This window comes from Falco peregrinus, chromosome 2, assembly GCF_023634155.1.
Source record: "Falco peregrinus isolate bFalPer1 chromosome 2, bFalPer1.pri, whole genome shotgun sequence".
NCBI lineage: Eukaryota > Metazoa > Chordata > Aves > Falconiformes > Falconidae > Falco > Falco peregrinus.
In genome coordinates this window covers 25,742,704-25,757,868 of record NC_073722.1, presented here as the reverse complement: position 1 = coordinate 25,757,868, position 15,165 = coordinate 25,742,704, and the positions used below count along the sequence as shown (strand labels likewise).

General features: G+C 39.8%; 1 protein-coding gene across 5 annotated transcripts in view; it reads right to left on the bottom strand.

The window, feature by feature from the left end:
• The window catches only part of BMP2K (BMP2 inducible kinase), a 65,870-nt gene that overhangs the window by 11,393 nt on the left and 39,312 nt on the right, over positions 1-15,165 (bottom strand). For all 5 annotated transcript variants that reach the window (XM_055797427.1, XM_055797428.1, XM_055797430.1 and 2 more), the window contains exons 12-15: positions 14,788-14,883; positions 13,802-13,989; positions 11,636-11,793; positions 5,021-5,134 (exon numbers count right to left, since the gene is read on the bottom strand). In XM_055797427.1, the coding sequence (XP_055653402.1) occupies positions 5,021-5,134; positions 11,636-11,793; positions 13,802-13,989; positions 14,788-14,883 (556 nt within the window). The remainder of the gene's footprint in view (positions 1-5,020; positions 5,135-11,635; positions 11,794-13,801; positions 13,990-14,787; positions 14,884-15,165) is intronic.

The window sequence follows — 15,165 nt, the reverse complement described above, 5'->3', positions numbered from 1 at the left end:
TTTAAGACAGGGGTGGGGGAGGAATTTTTTTTAAAAAACACTGAATCACTTTGGACACAAAAAGCACGCCACTGCACAGCCCACACATACCATTTATTCTGTGATGGGTTAATAAGTTCAAGTTACTTTGGAATTGTTATCTGGAGAAGCTAAAGTCTAAAGGTTATCTTGACACAGGGAAAGATCCTGAACCTGTATTCAGTAAGTAGTATGAATACCTGAAACCAGAGCCAAGGAAATATTACAGAATAAACAGTTTTGTCGGTGAGTACAAATAATGATATGAACTTATTTTAATTGTCAAGTTACCTCAGTCTGGAACACTGTACAACAGCCATATCAAGTTGCAGGTCTGGGCATCTTTTAAACAAACAATTCAAGAACATCAGTTGCCAAAGAAACATGACCTGATGGCATGAGCTGTTCTAGTGCTGTGGAGGAAAGTTCACTTCGGTCTTCTGGTTGCTTCTCTTCTCCTGTTTGTAATTTCTTGCTAAATTGTAGTGAGTCGTGTTTCACTTAAGGCTCCAGACCGCACAGGAGTCTGTGGGCTCCAAAGCCCTGGTACAGAAACTTGCAGTGATTTGAAACCCTGTTAGAAGCAGTATACCAAAGAGTAACTAAATGAATAGTAGTCACCCACATTTCTTCATGCCAGAAGAATGCACTTCTCTGCTGTAACACAGCAAATGCTAATAATCCACTATTGCAGCAGAGTCCTTTCAAGGATGTAGTGTATCCCAGTCTCCAGATGATTTCCACTGTCCTGCTGTCTGGCACTCAGCTGGCTGGTTTTCTGCCAGACCCACACAGCTGTGACTAGCAAGTTACATACCACACCGCAAAATTGCTCTTATTCCAAGACAAATGCCTATAATGATCATTTAAAGACACTACCAAGTCGTCGAGTGCAGGAAGTCTGGAAGTCCAAAGGAAGCTGCTACAGAACTAAACTTGCTTTTGTCCCCAGTCTCCGCACAGCGAACACGCATGCAGCAACTAGGAAGGGCTTACCTATGTGTCAGAAAAAACAGCAGTGACTTCAAGAAGTACCAGGTGTACAGTACAGAAGGTGGTGAGCTTTACAAACATTCAGTAGAACAGTTAAATAGATGACCTAAACCAGAGCCTTATCCCAGCAAGGCAAGCCAAGAGGCAGCTCACTGAGACTCTCCACAGGAGAGAAATGCCTACCAGACAAGCTGCACGTCAGCACTCGCAAGAATTTTCAATCAAGGCTTCCCAACATCTCCACTTCTCACACAGTCCATCCGCATCCATTTTGAGCTTCCTCAGATCTTTTATTACTTTATGAATTCCAGTATTGAACTGAGGGAAGCAAAATGAATTTAGCCCAGTTTAACCCCAGAAAGAAATAGTGTAAACAAACATAAGGTGACAAAAGGCCACTGAGTACAAACTGTACTATATTATTGAAATTTCCTTCTTATAATTTGAAGACCACAGAAAACGTGTGTCTCTTCAGAGTTTCTGAAACACTCGATGTTAACAAAGAATGTTACAGTGCAAGCTGGTAAACCCTTCCTTTCCAAAATGCTAACCTCAGGAGCCAATTTTTCCATTGTCACCATCCAGTGTTTCAGGCATTCAAGAATCAGAATCTGTTTTCCACGTTAGGTGCCTGTCCGCAATGCTCCATTAATGGCTTATTCAGTTGTGCTTTCTTCTCTCTTTTTCATAAAACGTTTTCAATGTTACAGTTTTTTTCTATCAGACTGAGCACTGGAATTCTTTCTCAAGCCGATTTCCTTTTCCAGCCGCTTCAAACTCTAAGCCATTACTATTTTCCACAAAAATTTAGGCATAAAATAGCGTTTATAGCAAGTTTACACGTAGTACTTGTGAAAATGCTTTTAACAGGATATACACCAAGTTAAATAACGCTAAGTGCTTCTACACTGTTTTCCTATCAACTACAGCAAGAGGAACCCAGTAGTACGTTAGTTCCTTTGACACCACTATGTGCCCTCAGCATAGCATGTCAAGTGACATACACATTGTTGCTGGCTCTCCATTCCCACCTGAGAAGAATAAGCACAGAAGCTGTGGATAAGCAGCCTTACTGCAGCCAGTTCCAGGTTCTCCTCCCCAGTGATCCTTGTCGCAGCCGTGGCCTGAAATGCACTCTCAGCTCCACAGGGGAAATCCCAAGGGCTCACAACTCACAGCAGCCCATGGTCCTTTCCAGTGGTGATAAAAGGTTTCCCATTTCAACCTCTGCATCTCCCTTGCTCCTGTGTCACCTCCCGGACATATGTAAATGAACCCGATAACAATTTAACTTAAATTACTCCAACAAAATAAGTGCTATGTCAAAAGATGATACATGATCTTCAGCTTCTTGCTGCTATCGCACATCAAATGATAGAACTTAGTTTAGTATTTAGTCAAGTGCTTTCAGCAGAGAACCCTTAAGCCTCCAAAACAATACACTCTGGATGACTCTACTCAGCTACATACAACATTTATGAACCTGAGAAATATGGCACTCCCCCCCCCCCCCCCCCAAAAAAAAAAAAAAAAATCAGAAAAAGACCACAGTTCCAACTCAAATGTTGTTACAGTACGACACATCTTCAATACGAACTGTCACTTTGTAGGAAAGTAAAATTTTCTTTTATTTATTTTAAATACCCTGTATTGATAACATCAACATTTCTTCTCATCATAATTCAGTAAGTCAAAATTCAGTAGTCAGAAGCCTGGGTGAATAGCACTAACACTCCATATTTGCACTGTAGACACATTACAATAAGGAAGTGAAACTTCTGCTCTAACTATATCAAGACAGTCTCTCATGTGAATGCTGGAATTGCACTCAAGGTATTAAACCTCTGTTCACTTTCTGTTCAGTCATCTTCCTTTTGATGCCCCAAGTAAGGTACACATATGGTTTACTTCTCATTTCAATCTTTTACAATCACAAGGAACCAACCAGACAGAACATATTATAAACAGAAGTGTTAATTACAAGAGGAAATAAAAATATTAGGGACATTTGTCAAGTTTGCCCTAGAAAGCCCTAAACTAGAAATAAAATATGTCTAAGTCAACACCATTGTCCTTTTCTTAGTCATCTTACACCACCTCATTTCAAAACATTCCCAAGAAAAATGATGTGGGAAAAACAAACCAGCTTTTAAAAAAACATATCTTCGTATTTAAAGATTTATCATATCAGATTTGTTTGCCAAGCGTAATTCACTCAACACATAGTAACAACCTCCTTGAAATCAAGCCAGTACGTACACTTGCTTATATTCCAGTTATGAGTCAGTACAAAAAAAGACTATTGAAAAATGTACTTTTTGCAGTGAAACACATAACACCATTCACAACCAACTCAGCATTTCTCAAGCTGTCTGCTTTTATAGCCATGACTGAATTTCTTCCCTTTTTTTTTTTTTTTCCTTAAGAGAAGGTATCTCCCCTTACTTTTTAGTATATCAAAAATCAAAGCTTGGATTCCAAGTAACAAAAATTAAACATATGACATAATATAGCAAAGCCATTCATTACAGTCTAAGCTATGTTATAGCTATCTGAAAACCAGAAATGAGCAAGTCTATTTCTAAGACCCGGGTGAGTAAAGAAAAAATAATCCCTAGACACATGGGTATGAATACTTGAAACAGGAGACTAAGCACCTGATAGTCACCATCTCAGATTGAGTGTAACTATTACTGTTCATTTTGCACATTAAATTTAGGCTCATCTATAAAACAAAGCAACCTCTTTAATGAGGGCTCCGGGGTAATTCCTTCCAAACTGCGACCTATAGACTGTACCTATAGAGCAAATACTTCTTCACTTAAGAATTGCTTTCACATTGTATTGAACTACAGAACGTAAACTTGTCCTCTCTGAATGAGCAGAACAAAGAGAAACCAAGAATAGTAACAGACTAAGCAGAATTAATTTAGCCTTCCTAACAACAGGAGCAGACATGGATGCAGAGGTATTTTGACAAACTGTCTTGCAGAATACAACAGTGTCATCCTGGTCACTCTTCACCGTGTATAGCACAAGAGCACTTGTGAACGTTAAGTAGCCCTAGCAGATGATCTTCAGGAGCACAAGATGAAAGAGAAAGGAAACATGGATGCTAACTCAGGTTGACCCCCCGTGATTTATTTTAAGGCATTTATCTGAGCTTTTGAACTTCTATAAAGATAGTTTTTAAATGTCATGTTAAGGCACCTTTATCACACAAGCCCTCTCAACAAAACTTCGGTAGGTACTGTAAGTAACTGAAACTTTTTACTGTTTAACTGTCACGTAGGCTTTGCTTCACCACAGGTACCCAAAAACTTTATTGAAGTGCTGATCAAGCAAATATGAAAACTGGTGATCAGGTTGTTGGATGATGCAGTCACATTCACAGTCAGTGTTCACATACAGTGTTATTTTTACTTCCATCCAAGGTAAAAACAGCCAAAGCTGAACCGGAACACAGTAATGACACCCCACCCCCCCCCAAATGCACAGACAACATAAGGTATTTTGTTCATTTTGACTGAATTTGCACCACAACTATGCATTAAACAGAGCAGCACAAGCTTACCATCTTTAACTCTGCTGGAAAACTGAACTATAAAAGCAACAATAGTTGGAAGCAGACTACAGGGAAGCGGCAAAATTTGGTCTCAGCAAGTACTCTGCCTCTAGTAAAAGCGTTCCTGTTTCTATGCAAATGATTTTACACTCCACTGGTCCAATGTAATTGTGCTGCAAAGACTACGCAGTCTGTACACTGTACAAGTACCAGGAGCTAGATGCAGAAGTATTTTTTAATTCGAAGTAATCAACATGTTAAAAAAGGTATCTCTTCAGCCCATATACTCTCATAAGGCAGCTGACACCTTTATCATTCTTTGGTTATTTAACCAGATGTACATACTTCAACAGATACTTACATATATATATATGTAGGTATGTGTATATATATATCTAGATATAGATACATCTCTGAGGTAGTGATGTTACAGATGTAACTTGCCTGGGTGAGAAATGAAAGGAACAGAACCAAAGGGATCTTCAGGAGGATTTTTCTGTGGAGCAGAATGTGGCTCCACTTTCTTATCTGAAGATACTCTCCTGGCCACCAGCCTGTCTGTAAAAAACAAAATGAAACAGAACAAAAAATAAAATAAAATAAAAATGGCAGGTCTTACGCCTACACAAAGATATCTATTGTTCAGGGTGAGGGGGAACATACTCTCAATTAGGGGGTTTTGGGATGTCTTTAAAGATGTCCTACATCTTGGAATTCTTACTACTTAATCATTCAGGAAAATCCACCTGCACAAACCTATTGTTAATCCCCCTGTCCCACCAAGAGCAGCATGTATTTGCTGATTGAATGCTTTAAATGAGAATCTCTCTTACATATTACATGCAGCCTATGTACTGTGTCATAGAAGCTATTAATTCTCCATGGTCTTGAGGTTTTAAAGTCAGAATCACTACGCTTAACACAAAATTGTTCATTTTATCCGAGTTTTGGCCAGCCTTTGCCACAAAACCAGAAAAGTTGAATATCACAGCAAAACAGGTAGGAGTACTTTTTATTAAATGCGTAATGTCTGTTAGTAATTAAAAACTATCCAAGTGTCATATAACAGACATGTAGTGTCTGTTTTGTACAGTTTTCAGACCTTAGGAGACTGATCCATGTTTTTCTTTCTAAGAGCGACATAAAAGGTTTTTAAGACAGTAAAAAATTCAAAACTAAAAAAAAAAATGTAAATAGTAAATACAAGTTTTTCTGTCTAAGCTCTTATTCTAGATCAGATGCAGATCATCCAGCACAACCACCATACTGCAATTCAGGAGGGTCCGGCAAGGCCCATTAGCCGTTTATCGATGCCACTGTGACAAGGTGTTTCACCTTCAGCTAACATCCTACATCCTCTATGCCGAAGACAGCATTTTCACAGCAAGCAGCTGCTCTTCCAAACAATCTGCAGCACAACCTTCCTGACAGTTTGCCACTGTAGAGCTACAGCTGAACAGTGCCCTAATTAGGTATCAAGCTACCTGCATATTTTCTATTCAGTCCTTCAACAGAGCAACCAGGAGGCTTTAGAAAGATAACCACCAGGGACTAAACAGCAAGCTAATCTACTCCAGACAGATGCATATTAACCCCATGTACAAAGCCCAAGAGTTTTGAAATTACATGCCAGTTCTCAGAGACAAGCATTCTGTTCATACTCAAAACACCTGTAACGTGAATTGCCTTACTCTTACCTACCATTACTCTCCTAAGAAATACAAGTGGAAGTTGTGCCATGACAGACAACCCCTACTTAAAATGTAACCCCACACATATGGACATAGGCAGATACTAACCAACCCAAAGTTATCCCACACTGATACAGCCATGCAGAAGAGAATACTAGCAGACACACACAAAAGATTAGCAGCTCTATGTTTTATACGATCAGCTTTGAGCCTTGAACACAAACAGCTGCCAAATATCACACCCAACAGCAGTACTTGTGCCTGTTTCTCAACAGTCATACCCACATTCCTCTCCTCAAGGAGGAAAGATTTGGGCTTCTGGGGGTTTTTTTGGAAGCGTTGGGTTGGTGGGTGTTGGGTGGGGTTTCGGGGGGGTGTTTTGCCTGCGTTTTTTTCTGTTTGGGTTTGGGGTTTTTTTTTTTGTTTGTTTTCTCTTAGAAGATATGTATACGACCTTGAACTTGCATCTTTACAAATGCAGACTGAGTGCAGGATGCTTTTGCCCTACTATCCCTTGTATCTGGCCTCCAGAGGACAACTGGTTGCTGCAGAGTTTGCAGACAACCAAACTCTAGAGTAACTTTTAAGGGCGCAACAACTTGAACTACCCTTTGGAGAGCCCCAGCAAATGCTGGCATGCCAGACTATGCGACTTCAAGCCTCCCAACTTGAGTAGTAGGGCTACTGGAAAACAAAAATGGATTGAAATGCTCAGCATGCAAGAAAACTTAGGTAAAGTGAGTAAATACAAGTTTCAGGTCCTCCGTAACACCTAGATAAATATGTACTGGGATACATTTCCCTGGAAAATAAAATTTAAAATTTGTCAGTTCATCAAATTTAAGTCTACTGGAAAAGGATGAGACATTTTCCAGTCTTCTGAGGCACAAGTATCATTTGTCCACCTCATAATAAGATCCACTTCCCTTTAACAGAGAGTGTTTGAGAGAACAAGAGACAGCAATGGTTCCTCCAGTTTCACACAAGCAGAAGTAGATTCAGCATGACAGTCAGTATTAGACTTCATTGTGCTTAAGATGCAACTTCCTCAAAGCAAAGATCAGAGGCATTTTCCCTTCAGTAAATACTCATACGAATGCAGCCCAGATTGTGCCAGAGACACGACCATGCAGCACAGCAGACCCTTCCATAGAAAAGCAGAGGTTTTGAAAACCACAAACAAGGAATCTAGCTGTTTCCATGCAAATGACAGGCCCAAGATTCCTCAGGAGACAGTTCTCTTGGGACTTTCTGAAGTGCGAGCAGCACTTGCGCACAGAGAAATCCTGGTAAGAACCACAGCTCTTTCCTGCATGGATGGCCTAGGTAGGTCCTTCACACTGCACACACTGCAAAGGAGATGGGTAAAGAGCTCTATAGGCTTTGCAGCCACAGCTATCTCTGTTTAAGCACCAATATGATTCTGGGCCTAACCAGAATCTGTGCAATCCAGTGTGAGGGCCGTGCCGGTATTTTTTTTCCCCCGGTGAGACAGCAGACTCCTTTTCTTGGCTCCCAGTTCTGCAGATTAAGTTCTTACAGGAGCTCTTTGTAAGAGATTCATTTCTTCACAATGTTGTCAGAAACTCAGCATCATGTGTTGCTTCTGGACCCTCATTAATACTGATAACAACAACAACAGAAACAGAGAAACAACAGTGTACATATGAACCAGGAACTCCATCCTGTAACTCTGTCCTGGTTTCAGCTGGGATAGACTTAATTTTCTTCTTAGTAGCTAGTACAGTGCTGTGTTTTGGCTATGATGTAAGAAGACCGTTGATAGCACACTGATGTTTTTAGCATTGCTACGTAATGCTTATACTAAGTCACGGACTTTTTGGTTCCTTGGGCCCTGCCAGCGAGAGGGCTGGAGCGGCACAGGACACTGGGAGGGGACACAGCCAGGACAGGTGACCCAAACTAGCCAAAGGGATATTCCATACCATATGACGTCATGCTGAGTATATAAACTGGAGGAAAAAGGAGGAAGGGGGGGACATTTGGCATTATGGTGTTTGTCTTCCTGAGGAACCATTACGCGTGATGGAGCCCTGCTCTCCTGGGGATGGCTGAACACCTGCCTGCCCATGGGAAGTGCTGAATGAATTCCTTGCTTTGCTCTGCCTGCATGCACAGCTTTTGCTTTACCTATTAAATTGTTCTTATCTCAACCCTTGAGTTTTACATTCCTTTCCCATTCTCCTCCCCATTCCTCTGCGGGAGGGAGGTGAGCAAGCAGCTGCATGGTGCTGGGTTGCTGGCTGGGGTTAAACCAGGACACTCTGTATCTAAGTTCTCCGCAAAGGTCCTCTGTTCAGAAATCTTCATTCGATTGCACATTACTTTTTACTGTCATCTTTTTACTGTGAAAACTGTCACAAAGTGTAAGCAAGGTATTCTGTTCTATGTTAGCTCCCTTTTTAAAGGCAAAGTGATTAATCATCACAGCAATACCCATCTAATGCATGAAATCAAACAGTAATGTTAGCCTGACAAATTATGACATCTTGATCCTGTAACAAAGGCTGTGTATATTTAATTACTCATGTATTACTGTCATGAACACACCAGCTTTAAAAGCATTTGACATTTAAAAGCTTTTTTAATTTATGTATAAAGTATCAGCTCAACAATACAAACCAAGCTTTTGGAAGTGGAAAGAAAGTATGTTTTGAATGCTGCTCAGAACCACGTAACATTGCAAAAAGACAAACTTACATAATACTGTACATGACTTATAAAGTACAGGACAGCAATCAGGTTTAGATACAGAAAATATAACGATTCATCAAATCTCTATCTTAAATTCTCCTTCCTCTAGGCGGCAAAATGATTCACAGTAAACCCAAAAATTGAGGGGGGGGAAAAAAAAACCCTACTTAGTAGTAGACAGCGCTTTCCTCTCAAAAGAGATGACCTACATCTAAAGAGAATTAAGCCTTGATCCTTAAGATATGTCTGAGGAAATTCCAGGAAGTATTACACAGTTAAAGACAATTTCTAGGTATAAGCCTTAATTGTACAATATATCTCCCTATTTCTCATTAATCCACCTAAGTTGGAGAAAGTACCAGTAGACAAAATTAAGTATAAATCTTTGACTGCAGTAGAGACATTTACACTACAAGGGAAGTTAATACAGTCTTTGGCACAACATCCTTAATATCAAAAAAATGAAGTTAAAAGCCTTTGTAGTCTTTGATGTAGGTATCTATGTGCACATACAAACACACCACCCCACCCCCCCAAGATTAAACTAGCCATGCTCCCCCTCCACTGGACCTCTAACAAAAATCAAGCCAAAATGCCCAAGGAAAGCTGTGCCTGCATCGCATGCCACATACAAACAAGACCGCCACCTAGTGTACTGTTGGTCAAGACAGTATTTTCATTTTTATTTTTATGTTTTCTGTATTCAAGTGACAAAAAAAACCCTAATGCTGGTTATTACTAAGCAAAACTATGCTGTTAAATTTACTTTTTTGATACAGCATATGAAGTTTATTACCACATCCAGCTTCCTCTGTGCACTGAATTATCTTTACTAAGAGGTGAGCCAAAAACATGCCTAAGTAGACTCAGTCTTTAAAAACTTCAGACTATTTTCACACACATAGTATAAAATCCTATATGGATAATTGAATTACAATAGTAAACTGTTCTTTCTCCTAGAGATTCTGAGACAGCCATTTGCAGCACGTAGGTCCAAGTTATTCTAGCCTTTACTAAGTCTAATATTTTGCATGCAATTCAGCATCTTCACCAAAAGAGTAGTGAAGCACTGGAACAGGCTGCCCAGGGACGTGGTGGAGTCACACCATCCCTGGAGGTATTTAAAAGACATGTAGACATGGTGCTTAGGGACACGGTTTAGTGATGGGCTTGGCAGTGCTGGGTTAACAGTTGGACTCAATCTTAAAGGTTTTTTTACAACCTAAATGCATGTATGTTTTTTCTGTTTTCCCAGCTCACTATAACAAGCCTATTGAGCTACTCCAGGCAAGCATACTTCTTGTATGGCATTTTCCAGCTGTTTTGTAATGCCACTTGAAACATGTCCTTGTCACTATCTTCTTTTGTATTTGTTCAAAACATGTGGCTTAACCAAATCAATCTCAAAATTTACTATAAACTGCACTCAACAATCCAACCGTCAAAGATTCTGGAAATAGGTAATGTTGTGCTGACCTTTTGGTTCGAGCTAACCTCCAGATTCAAGAGTTTAATTACTTCAAAAGACTTCTAAGGTTTCATTTGGAAGCATCATGCCCAAAGACACCCAATTCTACTACTAAATAATTTCTAACTCTAAACTTGGATTCTGAAAGAATTGCTTATTTTTCAGCTGGTACATTATAAATTTTCCCCAGCTAGCAGCAAGTCATTCTACTGCAAAATGTGTGCAGGCTACATCCACATCTCAAAACCAGGAGTCTTATCTGGTCAACACAGGAATACAAGTGAAAACATTCAACCAGAGTTTCACAAAAAGAAGCCAGTCACTCTCCTCCAAGATTAGCAAGCAATGCACACATCTTAGCTACATTTAAGAACACATAAATCCAAGAAGAAAATGACAATTGAAGGCATAGGGATTTCTTCAATTACTTCAAATTCAACTTTACTGCATCTTTAATTGCAAGGAACTTGCTGATAGTCAGGCAAGTATTTACAATCTGGTTTTTGACACTGTCACATCTTGTAAGTCTCACTAATAAATCTGATCTTGACAAAACCAGTTTTAGGAAGAGCATCTAACAAGCATGTGTTAAGCAATTAAGAAAAAGTATTTCCAAGTAAAAACCATTGAGATAACTGACTTCAAGAGGAAAAAGTTTATTCAACTATTGCCATATCAGAACAATAAAGCAGCCCTTACATGTAGCCACTCATCAAAAAGGACATTACAAAACATTAACATAATGTAATAGATAAATTTTCTTTCACGCATTTTCAAAGGACATATCAGACCCACAGAATCTTCTGCTCTGCTGTGCAAGAAAAAAGCTGGAAAGGAATAACGCAAGCAGCCAAACTTTTCTTCCTATCTGACAACATACCTCTGCTGTTGAGAGCTTCTTGACAATCAAGGTGACACAAGAAGTATTTAAGAGTTAAGATATTACCATTTCTGCAGTATTTGAGCCAGTAACTACCAGTTTTAGACAGTGAGTTCCTATGGCACACATTTTCAAAAACAGAAAGGAAAGAAAGACGACAGGCCGAACTCTGCCCTCAAATGCTCAGAAAGAATTTTCTGTACACAGACTGCATGGCCCTCTGACAAGAGAGGTGTTGGAACTGCTGAGCAACTACAGTGCCCTTATTTACTGTGAAGCAAAATAAGCCTTCAAGTGTCCCTTACTTGATCTTAGCAGGTCAAACTCTCTGTCCAGCAGCTCCTCCTCTGTCAACTTGGAAAAATTGTCCTCTCCAAAGGGGTTCCAGCCTGACATATCAGGTGGGTTATTGATGCTCTGCTTTGGGTAACTGGCAATTGCTTCTGCATCAGGAATACCTGGCCTGTAAAGTCAGTTCATGAAAGCAAATAAAGAGAAACATTATAGGACTGTTTATCAGGGTGAAAATCTATGACATGCTTCATTATGCCAAAATACCACACACAATTAACACACACGCATTAACAGCTTATCCCAAAACCATCTGAAAGTTAATTTAAGGGAAAACAGATCACTCAAACTATGTGGTTCAGTCACATAATTTCTGTATGCAATCCCTGGACTTTTATTTTTCAGTTTATTAATTGTAGCCAAAGCACAGAATCCTTCATCAAGTTGACATGCAAGGGTAAAAAACCATATTTCACCTGTGGTCATTTCTGTATTGCCATAGGAGATTGCCTTGTTTTCCTCAAAAAAAAGCCTACTAAATCTCTATGAAGTTTTCATAGGTTCTCTTTATTTTCAAATTATTTTTTCTTGGCAGACACATTAAGAGTTTGTTTTTTTGAATCCTACATCCATCCAACTGGTACAATTAACCTAACCAGTTGACATAACAGCCTCTGCTTGTATTAGCCTTATCTACACAGATAAGGAAACTTTCGACTAGATGTGTTCTTCCTTTTGTGCCCATTTTAGGAAGTTACACCTACCACTCCTCTATCTGAAGCAGACTAGGAAAGCAGCAATCAGCGAGTTACTGCATGCTAAGTGGTCCTCTCTCTATGCCCAGGTCACACCTGCAGCCAGCTCCACATGGAACCATCTCTTCCAAACAACAGAAAGGGGAAGGGGCTCCTTCCTGTCAGCTTGGGCACTGCTGTCCCAAAAAGACTACTGGCTCTTTCCATCGAGAGGACAACATGAGATACAATGCAACGCAATGCATTTAGTACATCAAAGGAAAAGACTTTCATCACCCCTTCCTTTAATACAAAAAGTCATATTTTTTGTTTAAAAGATTGACCTCACACATTGCAAACCATTGCTAACTCTCAGTCACTGACTTGAAGCTAAACAGCAGGATCAAGTCTTCAGCCAAACACACAGAAGAGAAACTAGAAATACACGTATTTACTCCCAAATTGGAAATTATTTGTGACAAAAGTACTCTGGCAATAGATCCAGTCAAGGTACAGCCAGTAAGTCTCAGATATGGGCACAGAAGCACAGGACAACACTCTGCTAGGGATTAGACTATCTGATTGGCGAGATGAAGCCAAACTGGTCACAGCAAACAGCAGAAAAATATTTTGCCTTTTACTCTTTCAACATGCTGCAACTTAGAAGAGACTAAGAACGGCAGCAGCAGCACCTGAAGAAACATACAAGCTACTCTAACTGAAAGCCTCTGTCAAGACTGACTGCACCAAAGAGTGCAGCATGCCCACAATTGCAAAGCACTTCTCTTTCAATACAATGTAGTAGGAATCTATGTAAATATATAACTTAGCTCATAACATTATTGAAACTGGACAAATCTGTGGTTCTCTTATTTTTAAATCAGAAAAAGAACGGGGTTTTAATCCGCACACTGTTTTTCATAAGAATTCATGGACAAGTCACACTTCATTAAGCTAGGGTAAGTCCACAGGACCCTGCAAAGGGACCACACTGCTGACAAGGTGCATTCCTACCATTTAACGTACTTAAATTGGATCAACAGACACAGGAGTTAGAAGCCCTAGCAAATACACACCAGCTATAAACTCTCTCTTAAGAGGGTTGTTTGAGATGACTTTCATGCACTTATAACCTCATTCAGCATAGACTATTGACCATCCTAAGTAAAGTGGTTAGCAGCCGGTTCCGCTTTTTCTGGTTTATGGACTTATTCCAGGAAGACCGGTCCTTTAAGAAGTTGTACTAGGCCCATCTGTTACCAAGTTAAGCATCATACTTTCCTCCCAAAATATCCTTTACCATTAAGCAGCAACTATCCAACTGCTTTAAGTAATACCTTACTACTGAAGCAATTAATTTCTGAGGAAAGGATTAAGCAGCACTCATAACGATTAGCAATTTAAGCAGTAAGTAACCCTTGGGTCCATCTATGTCAGAATACTTGCCTGACTGCAGGATAGGGAGAATCTGCCACCACTCCAGCGTGGACTGGAAGTGACCCAGGGTAAGGGATAAAGGCTGGCGAGAAATCTTGTGGAGAAGTGATATATTCAGGAGACTGCGCCTGTTGCGACCGCTGTTGCTGCTGAGCAAGGATCTGCTGCTGTAGGAGAGCTTGCTGATATTGCTGCACCTAAGAAAGATAACAATCATGTTACTAAATTCACGTGGGGCAGTGTCAACCTCTTGCACTAAGTAACAATGCCGGCCTTGCAGCCAAACGCACTGGAAACCACCGCACTCCAGAAAAGCTTAGTATCTTCAGCAGAAGCAAGCAGCCAGACCTGTCTGCTCTACAGGTGAAAAGAAACCGCTCTAACATCAGTGATCCTGTTTTTTTCTTCCAACATACTACCACTTCACTTTTCATACTTATTGCAATGCAAGTATATGCTATCGCAGCACTAGAAGTTTTTATCATACCCCATTCTTATACATTATTAATAAAAATTTCAGCACAATTTCTCCTGATGTTTGAAGAACAGATTGTGGCAGTTAGCTTTCTGGCTTTTGAAGCAGGAATTTGACGCCACCATGTCTTCTATCACTTTGTAGCATAGCATACATTTCTTTCTGTGGTCAGTACTGGAAACCTTAATCACCAAGTATGTTTCAAATTAGTATATACATATTGAATCAAGTTTAGAATCATACAATCATTTAGGTTGAAAAAGACCTCAAAGACAAATTCCAACCATTAACCCAGGGAATAATATATTCTAACCCATGGAATAGGATATATTCCACCCAATTAACACAAAAATGCAACTCCAGGCAAGCTTTCATAACCACGTTTGGGCTAACATTTTTTTTCCCCCCCAACGGAGTATCATTTTAGGTGCTGAACTTGACACTATTTACTACAACCAGAGCTCATTACAACTACTCATGGATTTAAGATTGTACTGTCTATGTTCAATTCTTGACGTACCATAGCAGGATACTGAGATTGGGAAGGTTGCTGCTGGTACACAGACTGCATCAACAGCTGCTGTTGGACCATCTGCTGATGCATCGCTTGTTGATACTATAGTTGAAAAGAAGAACGTAGCTTTAAGTCATGATCTTCCCTTTAGAAATAGCCAGGTATTTAGGAGAAGCATCAATTAAAATATCACTTCTGTGACTCAACAGCATTTTTCAGTTAAGACACCACATAACCAAGAATCAGCTTGCAATTCAGTCACTGCATTTTAATGACTCTGTTTGAAAGCTTTTCCATCCCCATTCCCCCACCCCCAATTAATATCAGCCTGTTGAACAAAAAATGAAGACTACATATTCAGCAACGCCTTTTCTAAGGTAAGAC